The 17,721-nt window shown below is 32.0% G+C and overlaps 1 protein-coding gene across 3 annotated transcripts in view; it reads left to right on the top strand.

Moving 5' to 3' along the window:
- Positions 1–17,721, top strand: part of nubp1 (nucleotide binding protein 1 (MinD homolog, E. coli)) — a 47,946-nt gene that overhangs the window by 4,398 nt on the left and 25,827 nt on the right. For 2 of the 3 annotated variants that reach the window (NM_001017538.3, XM_087242645.1), the window contains 1 exon segment: positions 79–212. In NM_001017538.3, the coding sequence (NP_001017538.1) occupies positions 79–212 (134 nt within the window). 3 annotated transcript variants of the gene reach the window in all.

Below are 17,721 nucleotides of genomic sequence, written 5' to 3'. Positions count from 1 at the left end.
ATCCATGCTTAAGTGTCATACTGTGATTTTTTTAAAATATATTTTTTATCCATCAATTTCTATTTTCTCTGATTTCAGCTATAGAAGAAATCAAACAGAAAATGACCTCAGTGAAGCACAAGATTCTAGTATTGTCTGGGAAAGGTGGTGTTGGGAAGAGCACGTTCAGCGCACATTTGTCTCATGCATTAGCAAGTGATTCTTCCAAAGAGGTAATACTTTTCAAGTTTTTTATTATTTTTGTTTTGGTGTTTTAAGCAGCTTAAAGCACATTTATTTTTATTTTGACTAGTGTTTAGTCAGACATTTACCTTTAGTCCTCACTAACAGATTAGTTGATGGATCTCTTTTATTGTATTTTTGAATCATTTATACATACATTCAGAGGCACTTAAGCATTAAACATCTGTGACACTAAATTAGCGATGGGTGATTTAGGGAAAATATCAAATTGCAATATTTTTGGACAGATTGCGATTTAAATTGCCATAACATTTTGTAAAGTCAAGATGTAGTTTGCTCACTTTAAATAAAAGAATTACAACATGGTTTTTTATATATATATATATATATATATATATATATATATATATATATATATATATATATATATATATATATATATATGTATATATATATATATATATATATATATATATATATATATATGTATATATATATATATATATATATATATATATATATATATATATGTATATATATATATGTATATATATATATATATATATATATATATATATATATATATATATATATATATATATATAAATATATATATATATATATATATATAAATATATATATATATATATATATATATATAAATATATATATATATATATATATATATATATAAATATATATATATATATATATATATATATATATATATATATATATATATATATATATATATATATAAATATATATATATATATATATATATATATATATATAAAAAAAATATATATATATATATATATATATATATATATATAAATATATATATATATATATATAAATATATATATATATATATATATATATATATATATATATATAAATATATATATATATATATATATATATATATATATATATATATATATATATATATATATATAAATAAATATATATATATATATATATATATATATATATATATATAAATATATATATATATATATATATATATATTTTATATATATATATATATATATATATATATATATATATATTTTTTATATATATATATATATATATATATATATATATATATATATATATATATATATATATATATATATATATATATATATATATATATATATATATATATATATACATACACACACACTCACACTCACACACTCACAGTCACACACACACATACACACAGTTGAAGTCAGAATTTTTAGCCCGCCTTTGAATTAACCTAGTTAGTCCTTTAAATGTCACTTTAAGCTGGATAGAAGTGTCTTGAAAAATATCTAGTCAAATTTTATTTACTGTCATCATGGCAAAGATAAAATAATTCAGTTATTAGAAATGAGCTACTAAAACTATCATGTTTAGAAATGTGTTGAAAAAATGTTCTCTGTTAAACAGAATTTGGGAAAGAAAATAAACAGGGCTAATAATTCAGGGTGGCTAATAGTTCTGACTTCAACTGTACGTATATATATGTCATGTTGTTTGCATTCAACTAAAACTATGAAAAAATGCTGATGTTAATCTATGTGTGCTAGCCTCTGAATTGCCACATGAAAAGAATGGGGTCTTACATGTGGTCCCCCGCGTTCTCTCTGTTTCTATGTGTGTGAGTTCTCAGTAAATCTGCAGGGAATCCAGTGCTTTTAGGCTGTACTGTAGTTGACCTGTCTGCACGAACATATGCTTGTTGCCATATCAGATCCATTGATAAAACTATGCTGTCAAGACAGAGAGAGCGAAACTCAAGTCTGTTCGCTATCATCAGTTCATCTTGCTCTCCTGTTTGTGTTTGTTTATGGTGTTTACCTGTGGCTTGTTTGGACACTGCCAATTGGGGAGAATAACTCTGTGCTCACGGCATGAACAGGAGAGTCATGCATTTGCTCTCAGTTGCTGTAAAAATATGTTTATATGTTTGTGTTGTATTCATAGCAGCCTTTGCGATTTAGCTTATCACAACATTTTAAATTAGTTTTTTTATTTAAATGTTTTGTAAAAACATTTGAATAAAGTGTAAAAAAAAGTGTAAAGCCCTACACTAAATTCCAAACAGTGCCAGACATTCATCAGGAATCATCAGCCCATGAGGTAGTCTTTTTCCAGTCTTCTGTTGTCGAGTTTTGCTGTTGTTTTCTGATAAGAGTGGCACTATTGTGCTCTTTCTCTGCTGCTGTAGCTTATCTATTTAAGGTTTGATGTGTAGGTGTTCAGATATGCTCTTCTGCAGACCTCATTTAACTCACTGCAGTCTTTCTGTCAGTTTAAACCTGCCTGGTCATTCTCCTCCTTATTTTGGACCATCCAATTTAGTTCCCCTCCGGAACAAAAAACAAATGGTGTCAATTTCTTTTGCCAGGGATGCCCAAATTCTTGAGTTGTACAATTTTTTTTGTAAAACATTTCAACAATTTTCTCGATATGGTGGGCTTGGGCAGTGCCAGGTATTTTGAACTTCCAAAATGCAGTTTAAATAGGTTTTATGGGCTCTGAATGATTTGAGCTGTGGGAGTAAATTATCTGTACATTTTATGAAAAAATATTTTAGGTGCTATTGCTTTAAATTTGTATCTACAGGTTGCTCAATAATGCTTACTAAATAATTGTCACTGTTGAGTTTTATATGACCAAAATTTGTTTAAAAAAATTAAAAACGCAAAAAAAATATTTGAAGTTCAGTATTTGTGTTTGTTTAATTATTTAATTCTTATTGGTGTAAATAAATAATTTGAAACCATTTGAAACTGTAGAAATAAAATATATAAAAAGAAAATAAACAAAATCTATCAAAATTATCTAATTAGTAAACAAATAATAAAGTAAATATTATTCAATTCAAAATAAATTTTATAAGAATATTTATAGAAATTTAAGTAACAAAAATGTATTTGAATAAATAAATATAATTAGACTAAAATTGCTAATATAATTTTGCTAATAAGTGTGAATATTAATAAATGCAATGCTGTGAGTACATTTTTTTAAACAAAAATTAGAAACTAGACATTTTTCTTATTGCATTTTACAACTATTTAAAATATTTATATTTTGATAGTATAAATTGAGTTTTTAAACTATTAAACCATAAAGATAACCTTTCCATTTTAGGATGGGTTTCCTTGCATGAGGATGATCTTATTTGGGAATCATGGCTTCTAAAAGTATGAAAACTCTTCATCTAGATTATCATGTCATAGAATATATGATTCATAAACATTAAATGTGGATATGCTATAGGGCTGCACAGCATATCGTTTCAGCATCGATATCGCAATGTGCGCATCCGCTATAGTCACATTACAAAGATAAGCAATGTCCAGTCTGGTTTCTAGTTGAGCAAGAGCCACAGAATTGTATTCAATCACTGTATTATATGGAATTTATATGATTTATGCAAAACAAAAATCTTAGATTTTTTTGTCTTGTTTCTAGCCCAAATATCTACATTTCAAATCGAAAAAAAAAGATTATGTCACGGTCAGTGTATCTTTTGGTCATTGGATTTTCATTTTAGAAACGAATATTGAAATACAAAAAACGAGCCGTTTTTTGATTTTGGTTTTTGAATTTTAAAACGAAATTCAAAAAACGGCTTGTTGTTCTATTTCATGGTGAAAAATGAAAACCCAAAATTCAAAAATGATTTAATTTTCATTTTTTATTTTGAAAAGCAAAAAATAAAATCACCAGAAAACAAAAACGAATAAAGGCTTGTGTTTTATATTCTGAAACCAGATAGGCCGACTCATTTGCAATGACACAATGCTGCCACACACAGTGAAGCCTTCTAAAGTACTACTAACTTTCTTTTATCCTTTTTACCCTAATGTTATAAAGGTATTTTCTTGTGATAACGGGATTTTGTGAAGACATGTTTTCATCAAGATGAAATATTTCTTGTATAAAGGCCGATTATAGGCTATATCATTTTTTGTTAGCATGTTTTATATGAAACAACTTTATTTTGACGTTACATGCAAACATCACGTTGCTTAACTGAACACTTTTCTGAAAAGAAAGTTTTAATATTGTTAACCTTAACACTTCCACTTCTCGAAGTTTTACGACGAATCATTTCAAGTGAAGGAGGCATTAAAAACAGTTCTAGAATTTGAAAATAAAAATTCTAAATTCTAATTTTAATTAAAAACTCAAAAACCAAAATCAAAAAACGTCTTGTTTTTAAATATTCGTTTCTAAAATGAAAATCCAATGACCAAAAGATACACTGACCTTTCACTTACCCCACTGGCAAATAAATTTCTTAAAACAAGCAAAAAACTCTTCATTTTCACTTATTTATTCTGATGGTGAACACTAAACTATATATTTTTTTAGTCATTTTTTTTTTAAATCTTTGGACTAAAAACAAGACAAAAAGAAAAGTATTGTGATTATTCAAATTCTGTACCCAAATACTGTTAGACTCCCCAGCAAACCATCAAAAAGTGCTATTCAAACCATCTTCCAAAACTGAAATAAAAACATTGAAAAATAAAATATTGCATTATCAGATTTTTTCAATATCGTGCATCCCTAATATGCAATATGTCCTCTGTAAATAGTTTGAAAAGCTATTGTATCTTCTAGTGTTTTTCTTTGAATATTTATTGGAATATAAAATTTTGGTGTTTTACCAATTTATATTTTTCTATCAAGACTCAAGTATGATCTGCCCTTTTTGATTAAAAACGTGTTTTTGCACTCATCAGAATTTGAAATGCCACAGCTGATTTAGATTCCTGACTCTGACTGATTTGAAATAAAATCTGATTAATTTTCACCTTGTTGTTCCAGTAGATTAGTTACAGAAATTTTTTTTTTCCGCCTTCCAGCACTAGGAACATTAAATCACATTTCATTGTTCAGAAACTCTTTAGAAATCATGTCAGACATTTTAAGCGTAGTGCCTTCAGCAAGACATTATCCTATTAATCAGAATAAGAAAACCAAGCAGCCGCTGAGGGAAAACATAATACTTATGCTTTCGAACTTGAATGAATCACTACAAGAGAGCAGTGAGCAGGAAAAGCTTCTGTTTGAAATTCTGCATCCGAGCCAAGCACTTCACAATAATGTTTCTCCATCTGAGACTGCTGGCTATTTTTAGAGCATTGTGGGGCTCTGCGGCAGAAAGAGCTGTGTTTACCGGGTTCATTGAGAAGAGCATGGCTGTGACTGGGACTCTTTCTGAGCCAGTGCACTAGGGAGAGCTGTATTGATCTCGTCTCAGCAAACTGCGGCCACAATAGTGCTGTCAGCGTGCAGACTGCGGCTGCAGTTTACCCTTTGGCAGCTCACTGACTGAAATAATCTTCAATCCTTCAAACAATCTAAATCGCACAGCTTGGAGACCTCCAGAATGGGGATTATTTCATTGTCAGCCGATATATAAAAAGCAGAGAGAACTCAAACCTCATGGGCTCCGCTTCCAGTAGTGTTTAAAAAAAGGTCACTATAAAATTAATGGCCATGTCTTTTCATGAGCAAAAAGCCTTTTAAAGAATACTCCATTTGGTAGCGGGTGATGATCAGCATCAGGAAACAATAAAAAGATTGGTAACACTTTATAATAACTACACTACACACTATGAATCATCTATTAAGCATTAGCACATAGTTTATTTGTAATCTATTAAACATGAACTCTACATTATATGTTAGTGAGCAGTTAACATATAATGTGTTAACTGCTCACTAACATATAATGTTAGTGAGCAGTTAACAGGTACAAATGCTGTATTCTTGACTTTATAAGCACTTTTTTTAATGTGCTTAATGATTGTGTTTTCATACTTTATCACTTATCAATTATTAAGAAGTATTCAGAATAAGTAAGTAACGGATTAATAAACTATTTAAATCAACATTATATATTTTAATAATCAGGCATCTAGTAATGGTTACTATGTTAACAAATGCTTTAACATTTCAACTTCATGCAATTTTGTTTTTATAAATTCCTTATAAATGACAATTAAAGGCATAGTACCAAATGAATATTGTATTTCTAAAAATACAATTAGAAATAAATACAATGAAATAAAATTGGATAAAACAACAATATAATAATTTAACAATATACTATGATACAACATACAAAAGTTATTTAGCTATGTTTAAACTGTACTGTAATTGTATTTTACGTAAGATTGCAAAGATTTTTTGTTTAATACAGGTTCATGTATATTTTTAAATGCCTTTACATTGGCTTTTTTTCCTGTTTAGAATATAACTGAGCCTTTAATTGTCATTTATAAAGGATTTATAAAGCATAAATAGTCCTCACTTTAGATTAGGTCACACAAAACTGGATGAAATTGAGTTAATGAAGCATTTATTAACACAAAAATTAACTATTACTATATGCCTCAATAATAGGATATGCGCATGTTAATTTGAATAGTTTATTAATCATTTACTAACTCATTCTGAATTATCTTTAAAAAGCCCCAACTATAAACAACTAGTTTGTAAACAATGCAATGCATAAGTAATGAAAAAATTATTATTAACTAAGTATGAAAAAACAATCATTAAGCACATTATAAATGTGGGTATAAGTCAAGAATATGGCATTTATAGCTGCATTTATAAAGTGCTTACTAACAACTATAAATGTGGAGTTAATGCTTAACAAATAATGAATTCACTATTTGCTAATGCTTAATAAATGATTCAGTGTTCAGTTATTATAAAGTATTACCAAAAGATTTATTCTTGTCCTCATATTTTGCCTTTTCTTTCTAAAACTAATCCATGGAAGAAAAAAATCTTTATACTTCTTTAAATGAGTACTAGGTTAAACTAACACTAGTTTGAAGGAGATACTGATTTTAATTCCAGGGCTTGCAAAATTTTAAAATTCCTGGTAGCCCTTGGGCAGGCACTCAGTTTTTGGTAGCTTGAATATAAATTTTAGTAGCCCAAATAGAAAATACATTATCTATTAATTAAAACAAAAACATACATTTACAAAATATTTCTTCAGTTTATGCTGCTAATGACACAGTAAAGTGATTTGAAATATAATGAAATCTATACGATATACTAAATTTTAAACTTAGCTTAGGCTATTTCTGTATTTGAATTTTTATGTCAGTGCAATCTCTGTGTGAGTGATGAGTGTTTGTGCGCTTTAGTGCTGTGCATTGATAGAAACACTGTTATTAAAGAGATAATTGTTTACATTGTGCCTTTTCTCAAGTAAAAAAGTCTATTTATTGCTGCCGTATCAGTAGCAAAGCACTTACATAGCTATCCAATTTTTGAGTGAATGTAAAGGCATTGAAATATATATTTTACTCCCACTAGCCCTTCGGACAGGTGGGGATAAATTTTGGTAGCCCGACTGGAAAAAGCAAAGCCCCGGGACATCGGGCTATTGAGTTTTGCAAGCCCTTAATCTTCTCCCTTGTCAAAAGAGATGCCTATTGGTTTTGCCATCTTTGCTTTGGGCAAATATCCCACAGATCACTTAATACAGTGTGTCAACATTTACCACTATTTGGATGTGACCTATTTTGGATGGTGGCGCAGTGGGTAGTAATGTTGCCTCACAGCAAGAAGGTCGCTGGTTCGAGGCTCAGCTGGGTCCCCGCTGTGGTGACCCCTGATTAATAAAAGGACTAAGACGGAAAGAAAATGAATGCAATTTTTTTAAAGTGCAAGTAGGTGAAAATCTTGCATCATGCTTTGGGAGAGGCTGTTGTGGTTTTACGGGGATTATAAAAATGATAGAAGTGAATTTTGCATAATGGGAGTAGTAGCTTAAATGGGAGTAGCTTAAATTTAACCTACAAGTAACACGTCATAAATAATAGTGAATGTATGTACTTGTGCTAAACCTCTTGTTGACTTAGCAATTATGAAGTAAGCTCAATTTCAAGTGTAGCATCGAGTACTTAGTACTTGAATTCATATACAACACTGTAACATATTCCCTAAACCAGATTTGACCATTTGAGCTTGCATCGAAACAGGTAAATGTTCTCAACACTAGGCATGGGCCGGTAAAAGATTCTGACAGTATGATAACCTTAAATAAAACACCACGGTTTCCCGGTATCGTGATTACTGCTCTAAAATATATTCTTTTTAAATGTCTTGGTAAAAAACAAAACTTTTTCCGCCATTGAACACAATATATTCTATTTTAGAAACATTTAAAATATTTTGGAGCAGTAAACATGTCAGGTCAAATTATTCAAATAAATCACTGATTTCTGCTGTCTTCATTTGTTTTAAAAACACTATTTTAAAACCGCATCATTAATCATCTTTTCAGTTGTTGTCCTAAAAAACTAAATAAAAAAAAATGTTAAAAAAGTACATATATTGTAGGGACAGTAGAACATTTTGGTGGCTTTAAAACCTTGACTATTCCAAACCACGGTACACTTTGAAAACGGTTATCGTCCCATGCCTACTCAACATTTGATGTAAAAAATGTCCCTTTCAAATAATTTGTGCTTTATATCAGCATGTTTGAAATAGAAAAAGGTAATTTTTTTAACTCCCTGAGGTTTCCCACTAGGGTCACTCCAGTGTAGGCTGAATTAGTGTTTATTTCTAATGGGTTTTATTGGATTTAGTCAATAAATACAGGGTGTCCACGAGGTCTTAAAAAGTATTACAATTGATAAATGAATTTAGAGACATTTAAGGCCCTTAAAAGTATTAAAAAGTCTTTAACGCTATTTTACAATGTATTAAATTTTAATATCAGTATGCTAAAGTTTGCAATATTGGGATGCTGTGTAGTTTATGAAATCAAAAGGTATTGATTGTTAAAAGGTATTGAATTTCAATCTCCGATTCCTCTATATACCCTGAAATACCACAAATACTAGTCAAACAAGCTGTGTGTTCATTGTATGTTTACTTAGTATAATTGATCTTTCCTTGTTTTGATATAAATATAGGGCTATTACATTTGTTTTTATGTGCTCTGTATTGCATAATGCTTATGCTACTGTTATACACATCATATCATAATTAAATACATACAGTGCATCTGGAAAGTATTTATAGCGCTTCACTTTTTCCAATTTATTTTTTATGTTACAGCCTTGTTCCATAATGGATTCAAATCTTTTATTTCCTCAAAATTGTACACACAATACCCCATAATGACACTGTGAGAAAAGAGTTCTTAAAATTGTTGCAAAATTATCAAAAATAAAAAAACTGAAAAATCAGATGTACATCAGTAATCACAGCCTTTGCTCAATACTTTATTGATGCACTTTTGACTGCAATTACAGCCTCATATCTTTTTGAATATGATGCCACAAGCTTGGCATTTCTGTCTTGGGGAATTTTTGCCCATTCCTCTTTGCAGTATCTCTCAAGCTCTATCAGGTTGGACGAGAAACGATAGTGTACAGCCATTTTCAGATCTCTCCATAGATGTTCAATAGAATTTAGGCCTGGACTCTGGCTGGGCCACTCAAGGACATTTTACTGAGTTGCTGTGAAGCAACTTTGATATTTTGGTGGTGTGCTTTAGTCATTGTTCTGCTGGAAAACGAACTGTCGCCCCAGTCTGAGGTCACGAGCACTATGAAGCAGGTTTTGATTCAGTGATTCATGTCTCTGTACATTGCTGCGTTCATTTTTCCCTCTATTCCCTCTGTATAATAGCTTAAAATGTACTTACCACTAAAAACCACACCATGCTATTAATGGAAATTTTTCTCAGAGACGGACTAACTAAGGGTGCTTTCACACCTGTGAATCGATTCAGTTGTTCCGAAACAGAGATTACAATTTTTACATTGTTGCTCTTTGCTCTTGGAGCGGTTCGCTTTCACACTGCAAAGTTTCTAAGCGCGATTTTCCTGTTCACATATGCCAAACGAACCGCGCTAACTGGGCAAACGAGATACGTTCCGAAACAAAAGTGTAGGTGTGAAAGCACCCTTAAAATGCGTGGGAGCCTGGGCGCTTGGGCAGTGTATCATCACTCTGCTGCAACTCTGATGATCAACTCCTTTAAATGACTCCAACACTTGACACGATTCTACGTTATATGTGCTAAAATTACATTTTGAGAGCAGAAATTAACTCAGAAAGGTTTAACAACGAAATTTCAGCTCCCCAGTTTTTGCTGCATACAGAATGACAAAATCTGTGGCATGCACACACCTTATATTAGAATACACATAAAACTGAAGTGTAGGCCTCACTCTCCACTGGCAGATTGTGGAACAACATATATATATATATATATTTTTTTTTTGTATTGATTTTTTTTTTCATGGACTGTTATTATTTCTCAAGCACATGATATTCGTAGTAATAGGATACTGTAGCCTTCAGAAAAATAAAACTGAGGTGGTCTTTTTTTCTCAATCTCTCTCTCTCTCTCTCTCTCTCTCTCTCTCTCTCTCTCTCTCTCTCTCTCTCTCTCTCTCTCTCTCTCTCTCTCTCTCTCTCTCTCTCTGAAGCTGTTGACAGTTGAAACCTTGTGTGTGTGTCCGTGATCTTCACTCAGGCCTGTGTGCTGATAGCTTCCACTTATCTGCAGTGTCAAAAGTCCCTCTTCTGAATCCGCAAGGGCTGTGAGCTCGAGTGGGAACATCCTGTTGTATGCGGTGCGTTGTGTTCACGCTTCCTAAGTACCGAACGAGTCAAGAAAGCATTGAGAGGCCCCACTAGTGCAACCTGTGAGCAGATAAGAGTCATCCAACACATATTCACAGACGGTCGGAAAGAGTTCATGTGTAAGAACTAGATTTGGAAAAGAAAGAGAAAACTGGTGATCATTTTATCATCACATATTTGTTTAGTCTTTTTGAAATGATTTTGTACCTATTTTCAGTTCAATTTTAAGATGCTGCATATATTTTCTCACAATTATATTACAAATACTTTTTGTCTGTTTTTCTAATCTTTTTAGGGGAAACAAGCTTCCATACTCTAATGCTGACTATGTCCCACATGTGATATTTTCCCCGGGTGTTGGTAACAACCAAAGAAATTCATATATGCAAAGAAAACAAATCTAGTTTCCAAATGAAATTATGCATAATAAAATGAAATGACGCAGGGAATAATATTAGTATTGACCACATGAAGAAAGTAAGGTGTAGAAAAGCAGTAAAATCCCAGACAGCAGCTGAAATCTCTCAGTAGTTATTCAGCAACCCTCTGTCCTTCCTCATTGTCAATGAATATTAGCTGCTTCAGTCCGACATCTGCATTATCAGATGATGAAACCAGGGTGGACATTTTAACAATGATCCAAAACACAGCCAAGGAAACTCAGATGCTTTCAGAGAAAGAAAATCAAGCTTGCCCTGCCAATCACCTGGCTTAAAGACAATAGAAAATACAAAATAAAGATCACATTTGATAGACGAGACCCACAGAACCATCAAGATTTTTACACTCTGTTGAAGTCTGAGAAAAACTCAAACCTATGCCATTCATGTGACTTTATTCTCCATAAAAGGGGCATCTTTACGCTGCCATAGCCAAAAAAGACTTTTATATAAAGTATTAAATATGTTTCAGTAGTCTTGCTCTGAGGCGATCGTGCTACCCACTACGCCACCGTGACTCCCTACATATAACTCATTTTTCAGATTTTTTTTTTTGTTTGTTTGTTTTGTTATATTTTTTATTTTATTGTTTGGATTTTTACCAAAATCTATTTCAATTTCATGTCAACAGCTCATTTAGATATATTATTACCAGGAAAAAACATATGTTCAATACTTTCCCCTTTGTATGTATGTATTCAACAGTCAGAAAGATTTGAAGGATGGATGAGCCTGTGTTATTAGTTGCATAGGTTGTTATCTGATAATAAGATTTTGAAATTTGGTTGTTGACCAATCAGAATCAAGTATTCCAGAGAGCCCTAACAATGCTGTAAAAAGATGTCCTAGGGCTAAAATACAGAATAGGCAAATACAACTGCAAGTAACTTTTACTTTTTAAATTTTAATTAGATGATCCCTGTGGCCCAGAAATCACTGTAGCTTTGAGTAACTGACTTAGTTTTCAATGAAGTGAGCTGGCATTTTGGCTTGTAGAAGCATCCCTGACTATACCAGTGAACAGTAAAGTGTTGTTCAATGGCAGTTGTCCTATAAAAGAAGCCATTTACCATGACCTTGTTTATCCTACCTTTATTTTCTCAGGTATCTCCAATAGAGTTTGTACTTCACCAGACCCAGCCAACTACTCTTAAAGGTCATACTTTTCAATTTAAAGACATCCTGAATGGCATAAATTTTCACTCTTTAGTGTAGATCATCATATTAGGCATATTATTTACCCCATGACTGATTTCTTTGCTAATAAGCATATGCGTGTTAAATTTACTCAATTTACATTTTAATGTAGGTTAAGAGCTTCAGGCCTTGACTGAAGGTTAAAGCGAAGTCGAAAAAAGTGGTGTAATTTACAGGTATGGCTTTCACTCACAGTAACTGGAGCATTACAGGGATGAAGTCATCATTGCAGCATAATGAGAAGCATTATGTGGCTGTTAATGAGGAAGTTGGTATGTTAATGATAACTGGATCGACCTGCTGTGTCAGCTCCATTTCACACCAGTGTGGTTTTGGTGTAGTTGAGTAACTCCAACAGTTTAAATTTCATTTATTTGAACTTTGTTAGATTTTTATCTTAATCTTAGTAAATAATAATATTTTTTTGTTATTGTTTTTTTTAGCTCATTTTTTAAAATTTTGTTATATATTTCGTTTTAACTAAGTGAAGTTTATTAATAAACAAATTTTTAGATGATCAAGTGTTTATGATTGACCACAGCTGGTCCCGCATTGACTAACACATGATCAACAATTGGTTTCTAATTCACTGTAAACAACCAGAGTTTATAGTGACAAGCTTTATAATCAATCAACAGCTAAGTGTGAACTCTTGAAATAATAAAATGTTCATATTTATGTTTTTAGATAACAATTCTTTTAACATTTTAGTTTTGAGCTGTGATTAACTATAATAACTCCAGTTCATGTTTTACTGAAATTAGTTTTATACTGCAGAAATAATGAATTGTAATATATTTTTATGGAAAATTCATGGTAAAATTTTTTTGTGTACCAAAAACCAGTCTATTCAGAAAATAAACATTTGTGTTTTTTATTTCCACAGTCAGTCTGATAGTCTTGAAAACAGGGGAATACTCCGCCCAACTCAAACTGGGAAGAGACTTGTGTTTGACCCAAGAATGTCTTGTTCTTGGGCCATTATAAGTGCTTTAGGCTGATGCAAACACCAATTTTTTTGGTTCTGGATTCTTAAAGCAGAAGCCACACATATTTTCATTTTTAAATCTCTGGCTGTTTTCGTTTTATACTATCAAATCTCTTTCTGATGGTCTCTAGAGATACACTGGCATATTTTCATAACTTGCCTAAAGATGTGTGAAGAAGTAAGATTTAAGAAAGAATTTCCCTCTGGATGAACTCTGTCTGTCTCCTCCTCCTCCTCTTCAACAGAAGGTAAATACCCTTTATGAGAGAACTGCGCCTATGTAAAAGTGTTTCTACTTTCTCTTGTGTGTCCCAGGCTGCTTTCTAAGGAAATGCTGGTGGTTTAGTCGTTGTCTGCAGAATCCTGATGGATTTAGCAGCCACTTGTTTTGATGGCTGAGAATAATTGTCTACAGCTGGACAGTTTAAAAGTCACAGTTCTTTATGGTTGTTGTATTGCATACACTCTTTTAGTAATTGATTGTTTTGGTATACGCATTTGATTAGATATTGAATGATAGTGTGATGTCGCTAAACCCTGAGAGGTCTTTAAATATGACTTATAAATTTCCCTTTTCAGACTTTAAACCAACAGCCAGTGGCGTACCAGAATAGATCTTTGACTGTTAAGCCACATTACTCAGTTTTGTTACACTGTAGCTGTGGTCGCAGTGCACATGTGCATGTGAATGTGACAGAACGGAAACTCAAGCTCATGTGACGAGTTTTGCAGTTTGCTGCGTTTCAAAGTTCAAGCTTGGTGAACTCTGACCTGAGAAATCGCATCACGGGGTTGCGAGAAACCAATAGAAGATCAAAATGTGAACAGAAATGTAAAATATGATATAATACTTTGTTTAATATGATACATTGTGTAATCATTTTCTTTTATTCTGCCCCTTTTTGTCATCACCATACAACAGAATTTCTCATGCTTAATTCATGTGTGTCCACGGCATAACTGTGTACTCAAATTGCTTATTATTAAAAGTACTTTTAATATGTGTCGTTCATTAGCCAGGTTTCTATCCAAGTATTTGAAAAAAGGGTAAGACTTTATTTTGATGGTCTATTTGAGCATTAGTAGACTGTCTGCTTAATATCTGTTAATACTGCTCCTTCAACAGACATTTATCTGACTATAAGAAACTTTGCAAGAACATGTCAACTTACGCTAACCCCAACCTAACAGTCTACTTATAACAATTTTATATATTTATTGTAATGTTTTTTTAGTTAATAATTTAGTGCACAGGCGAAGTAGTGGCGCAGTAGGTAGTGGTGTCGCCTCACAGCAAGAAGGTCGCTGGGTCGCTGGTTCGAGCCTTGGCTCAGTTGGCGTTTCTGTGTGGAGTTTGCATGTTCTCCCTGCATTCGCGTGGGTTTCCTCCGGGTGCTCCGGTTTCCCCCACAGTCCAAAGACATGCGGTACAGGTGAATTGGGTAGGCTAAATTGTCTGTAGTGTATGAGTGTGTGTGTGAATGTGTATGTGTGGATGTTTCTCAAAGATGGATTGCGGCTGGAAGGGCATCCGCTGCGTAAAAACTTGCTGGATACGTTGGCGGTTCATTCTGCTGTGGCGACCCCGGATTAATAAATGGACTAAGCCGACAAGAAAATAAAATGAATGAATTCAGTTCACCTCTTGCTAGATGAACAGACACCCACAAAATCATGGATCTAAACATAAACATTGTTTCACTTCAGTTATTTGTGATCAAAAATGACATTATTGTTATATCATGTATAGCAGTAATGTTTAAAACTGTCTTTAAAAAAAGGTCTCATTTGAGAGATTTTTTTTTTTTTTTTTTTACATTCATTGCTTTGGTTTGTTTTAAAAAATAGCATTTTTGTGCATTTTATGTAAAAATAATACTTTTACTTTTATTATTAAAACTTCTACAAATGATTTAATATTTATAAAGGTTTTTATTAAAATTGTGTTAAAGCTTTATTTTTTTTAAACCAATATAGTTAGCAGGTCATAAATGGATCGTACTTAAACATAATTTAGTATCATAAAAATATTTTATATTAATTTAATATTTTATTTTACACCTAAAAATGCTAAATATTAAGTGAAAACATTATTGAACTAATATATAGCACAATAATTTGCAATTTTTTTGACTGCGATTCTAATAGCACTGTATACTTAAGGAGGTATTATATAATGTTGAAACTAGGGATGCACATAAATGATCATTCACAATAGTCACATCGTGAATACATGCAATGTTGAGTCTGGATTATAGTTTAGCATTTTGCAAGCTTTTTTTACATTTTTTTTTTTAGGTCTGTGACTGTGTGAGGGTTTTAAAAGGATTTAGGCATAACAAATAGTACCGTTAGTAACTTTGACAAATTAATAATGATTAATCTTATCGAATTGCTTTTTTTAAACGAAGACTATGAAGTATAATTTTATATTTGATTATCCAATTACTGTATACATGAATACAGTTTGACTCCTCATAAAACAATAAAATGTTTATTTAATTTTTATATTTTTCTTTATTGAATTTATATATGCTTGTATATTGTTTATTATATTTTAGGCTCTTCCTTACAATATAGAGCTGGGTGATATTGCAAAAAAAAATCACAATATCATGCTTTCAAATTATTTGATATCGATTAATTATTGATTATAATTTACAAAACATTTAGCAAATTTTATTTATTTAATCACTTTATTTTACCAACATTATTAAGGCAGATAGTTTTAATAGTCAAAAACAATATTTAAACAAAATATCTGATCTCTTTATAATAAAATAAACATAAGTAGTAAAGAGACTTTTAAGGGCGTCACACACTGGATGCATCGCTCAGCGCCGTGACATAACGCGCACATGACAGTTGAAAGTAGCTCTCACCAGACGCGCACTTTCGCATGTTATTTAAAATGAAACTAATTTGATAGCGCTCTGTGGCGTGGCAGAAATATGAACAGTGTCCTGAGTCGTGGCTGGGTGCCATCGACTTGCGGCACCGGTGTGTGTATCCTGGTAGAAATCTATGTTTAGAATTCTGAAATGCATGGTGCTGCTTGGCACGACGCTGAGTGGCGCTTCTGGTGTGTGACCCTCTTTAGACTTGATAAATAAAATGTTACAAAGTGTGTTCAATGTTCATGCATAAATACTGAACAATTAAAGCAAACTTAAAGGTGTGAATAATAATGATACAGTAAACCTCAAACTCTGTAAACAACAAAAAATATGATAATCAAATCTGAGCTTTCAAATAAAGAAACTAATTATCATTATTCAAATACAAACTGCAACATTACAAATTGTGAAGTTGAATGACTACATTACCCCCTATGCTTAAAACTCCTTCAGATGGGGTGCTAGTGGCTGGGATGCATAAGAAAAGAAACCAAAAAGCCGCTCTGATGACTTCTTTAAATCCTTTTTTTATTTACAATCTCCTCACTGCTGCTATACGGCACTCATTTTCACTTGTGTTGTTATTCTGACCTGAAGCTCACACTCCCCTGCCGTCTCTCATAACTATTGCTACAACTCCGGTACAAATTTATGGAGAAAAGTAAAATCCATTGCAGTGTTTGAGTGCGCTGTGTTTGTCTGAGGTAATTAGGTCTGCCATTATTACTGAAATGTCTCAATATATATTGCAGAATAAAAAAACATTTTAAATGTTCGGTTTTTCCAATATTGTGAAGCCTTGGTTGAAACTTTGAAGAACATTATAATTTTTGGACAAACCATGGTAATGTTTAATATTACCATTATATTTCATACCAGCTCCTTCGTCAGTGGCCATTATTCTTCTCTTGTTATTATGCACAAATTATTTGCTTAACTTGGATGGAAACGTAGCTGAAGTCTCTTTTGTTTTCTAGAAGGACCATATAGCCAAACCTACATCTGGTCTGAAAACAGGCCAGTTTGTGGATGTTCCATATTCCCTCCAGAGGTCTGTGGGATTCTTAACATTTTTCTAAGGTTAAGACGTGCCTTTCCATCTCTCGCTCATCATATATTTGATGAGTCCCAAGGGTTTCGAAGAAGGCCAAATGAGACACTCGAGCCCATACATTTTGTGTTTTGATCCAAAGAAAAGGGAAGTGTTGGAAAAAGAGAAGCGTTTGCCAGAAGAACTGTTTTCAGACTTTTGGAGGAAGTGCAGCGACTTCCCTTGCAGCTCAGCAGGCGATTCCTTGACTTTTGCCACTAGTTTAACCTCCCTACAACCCTGTTCACCAAGCAGCCATTTCCTGAGAGA

The sequence above is a fragment of the Danio rerio genome, chromosome 3 (assembly GCF_052040795.2).
Source record: "Danio rerio strain M-AB ecotype USA chromosome 3, GRCz13ab, whole genome shotgun sequence".
In the NCBI taxonomy this organism is placed as follows: domain Eukaryota; kingdom Metazoa; phylum Chordata; class Actinopteri; order Cypriniformes; family Danionidae; genus Danio; species Danio rerio.
Note: the sequence above shows the minus strand (reverse complement) of the source record. Positions and strands in the feature narration are given on the sequence as shown.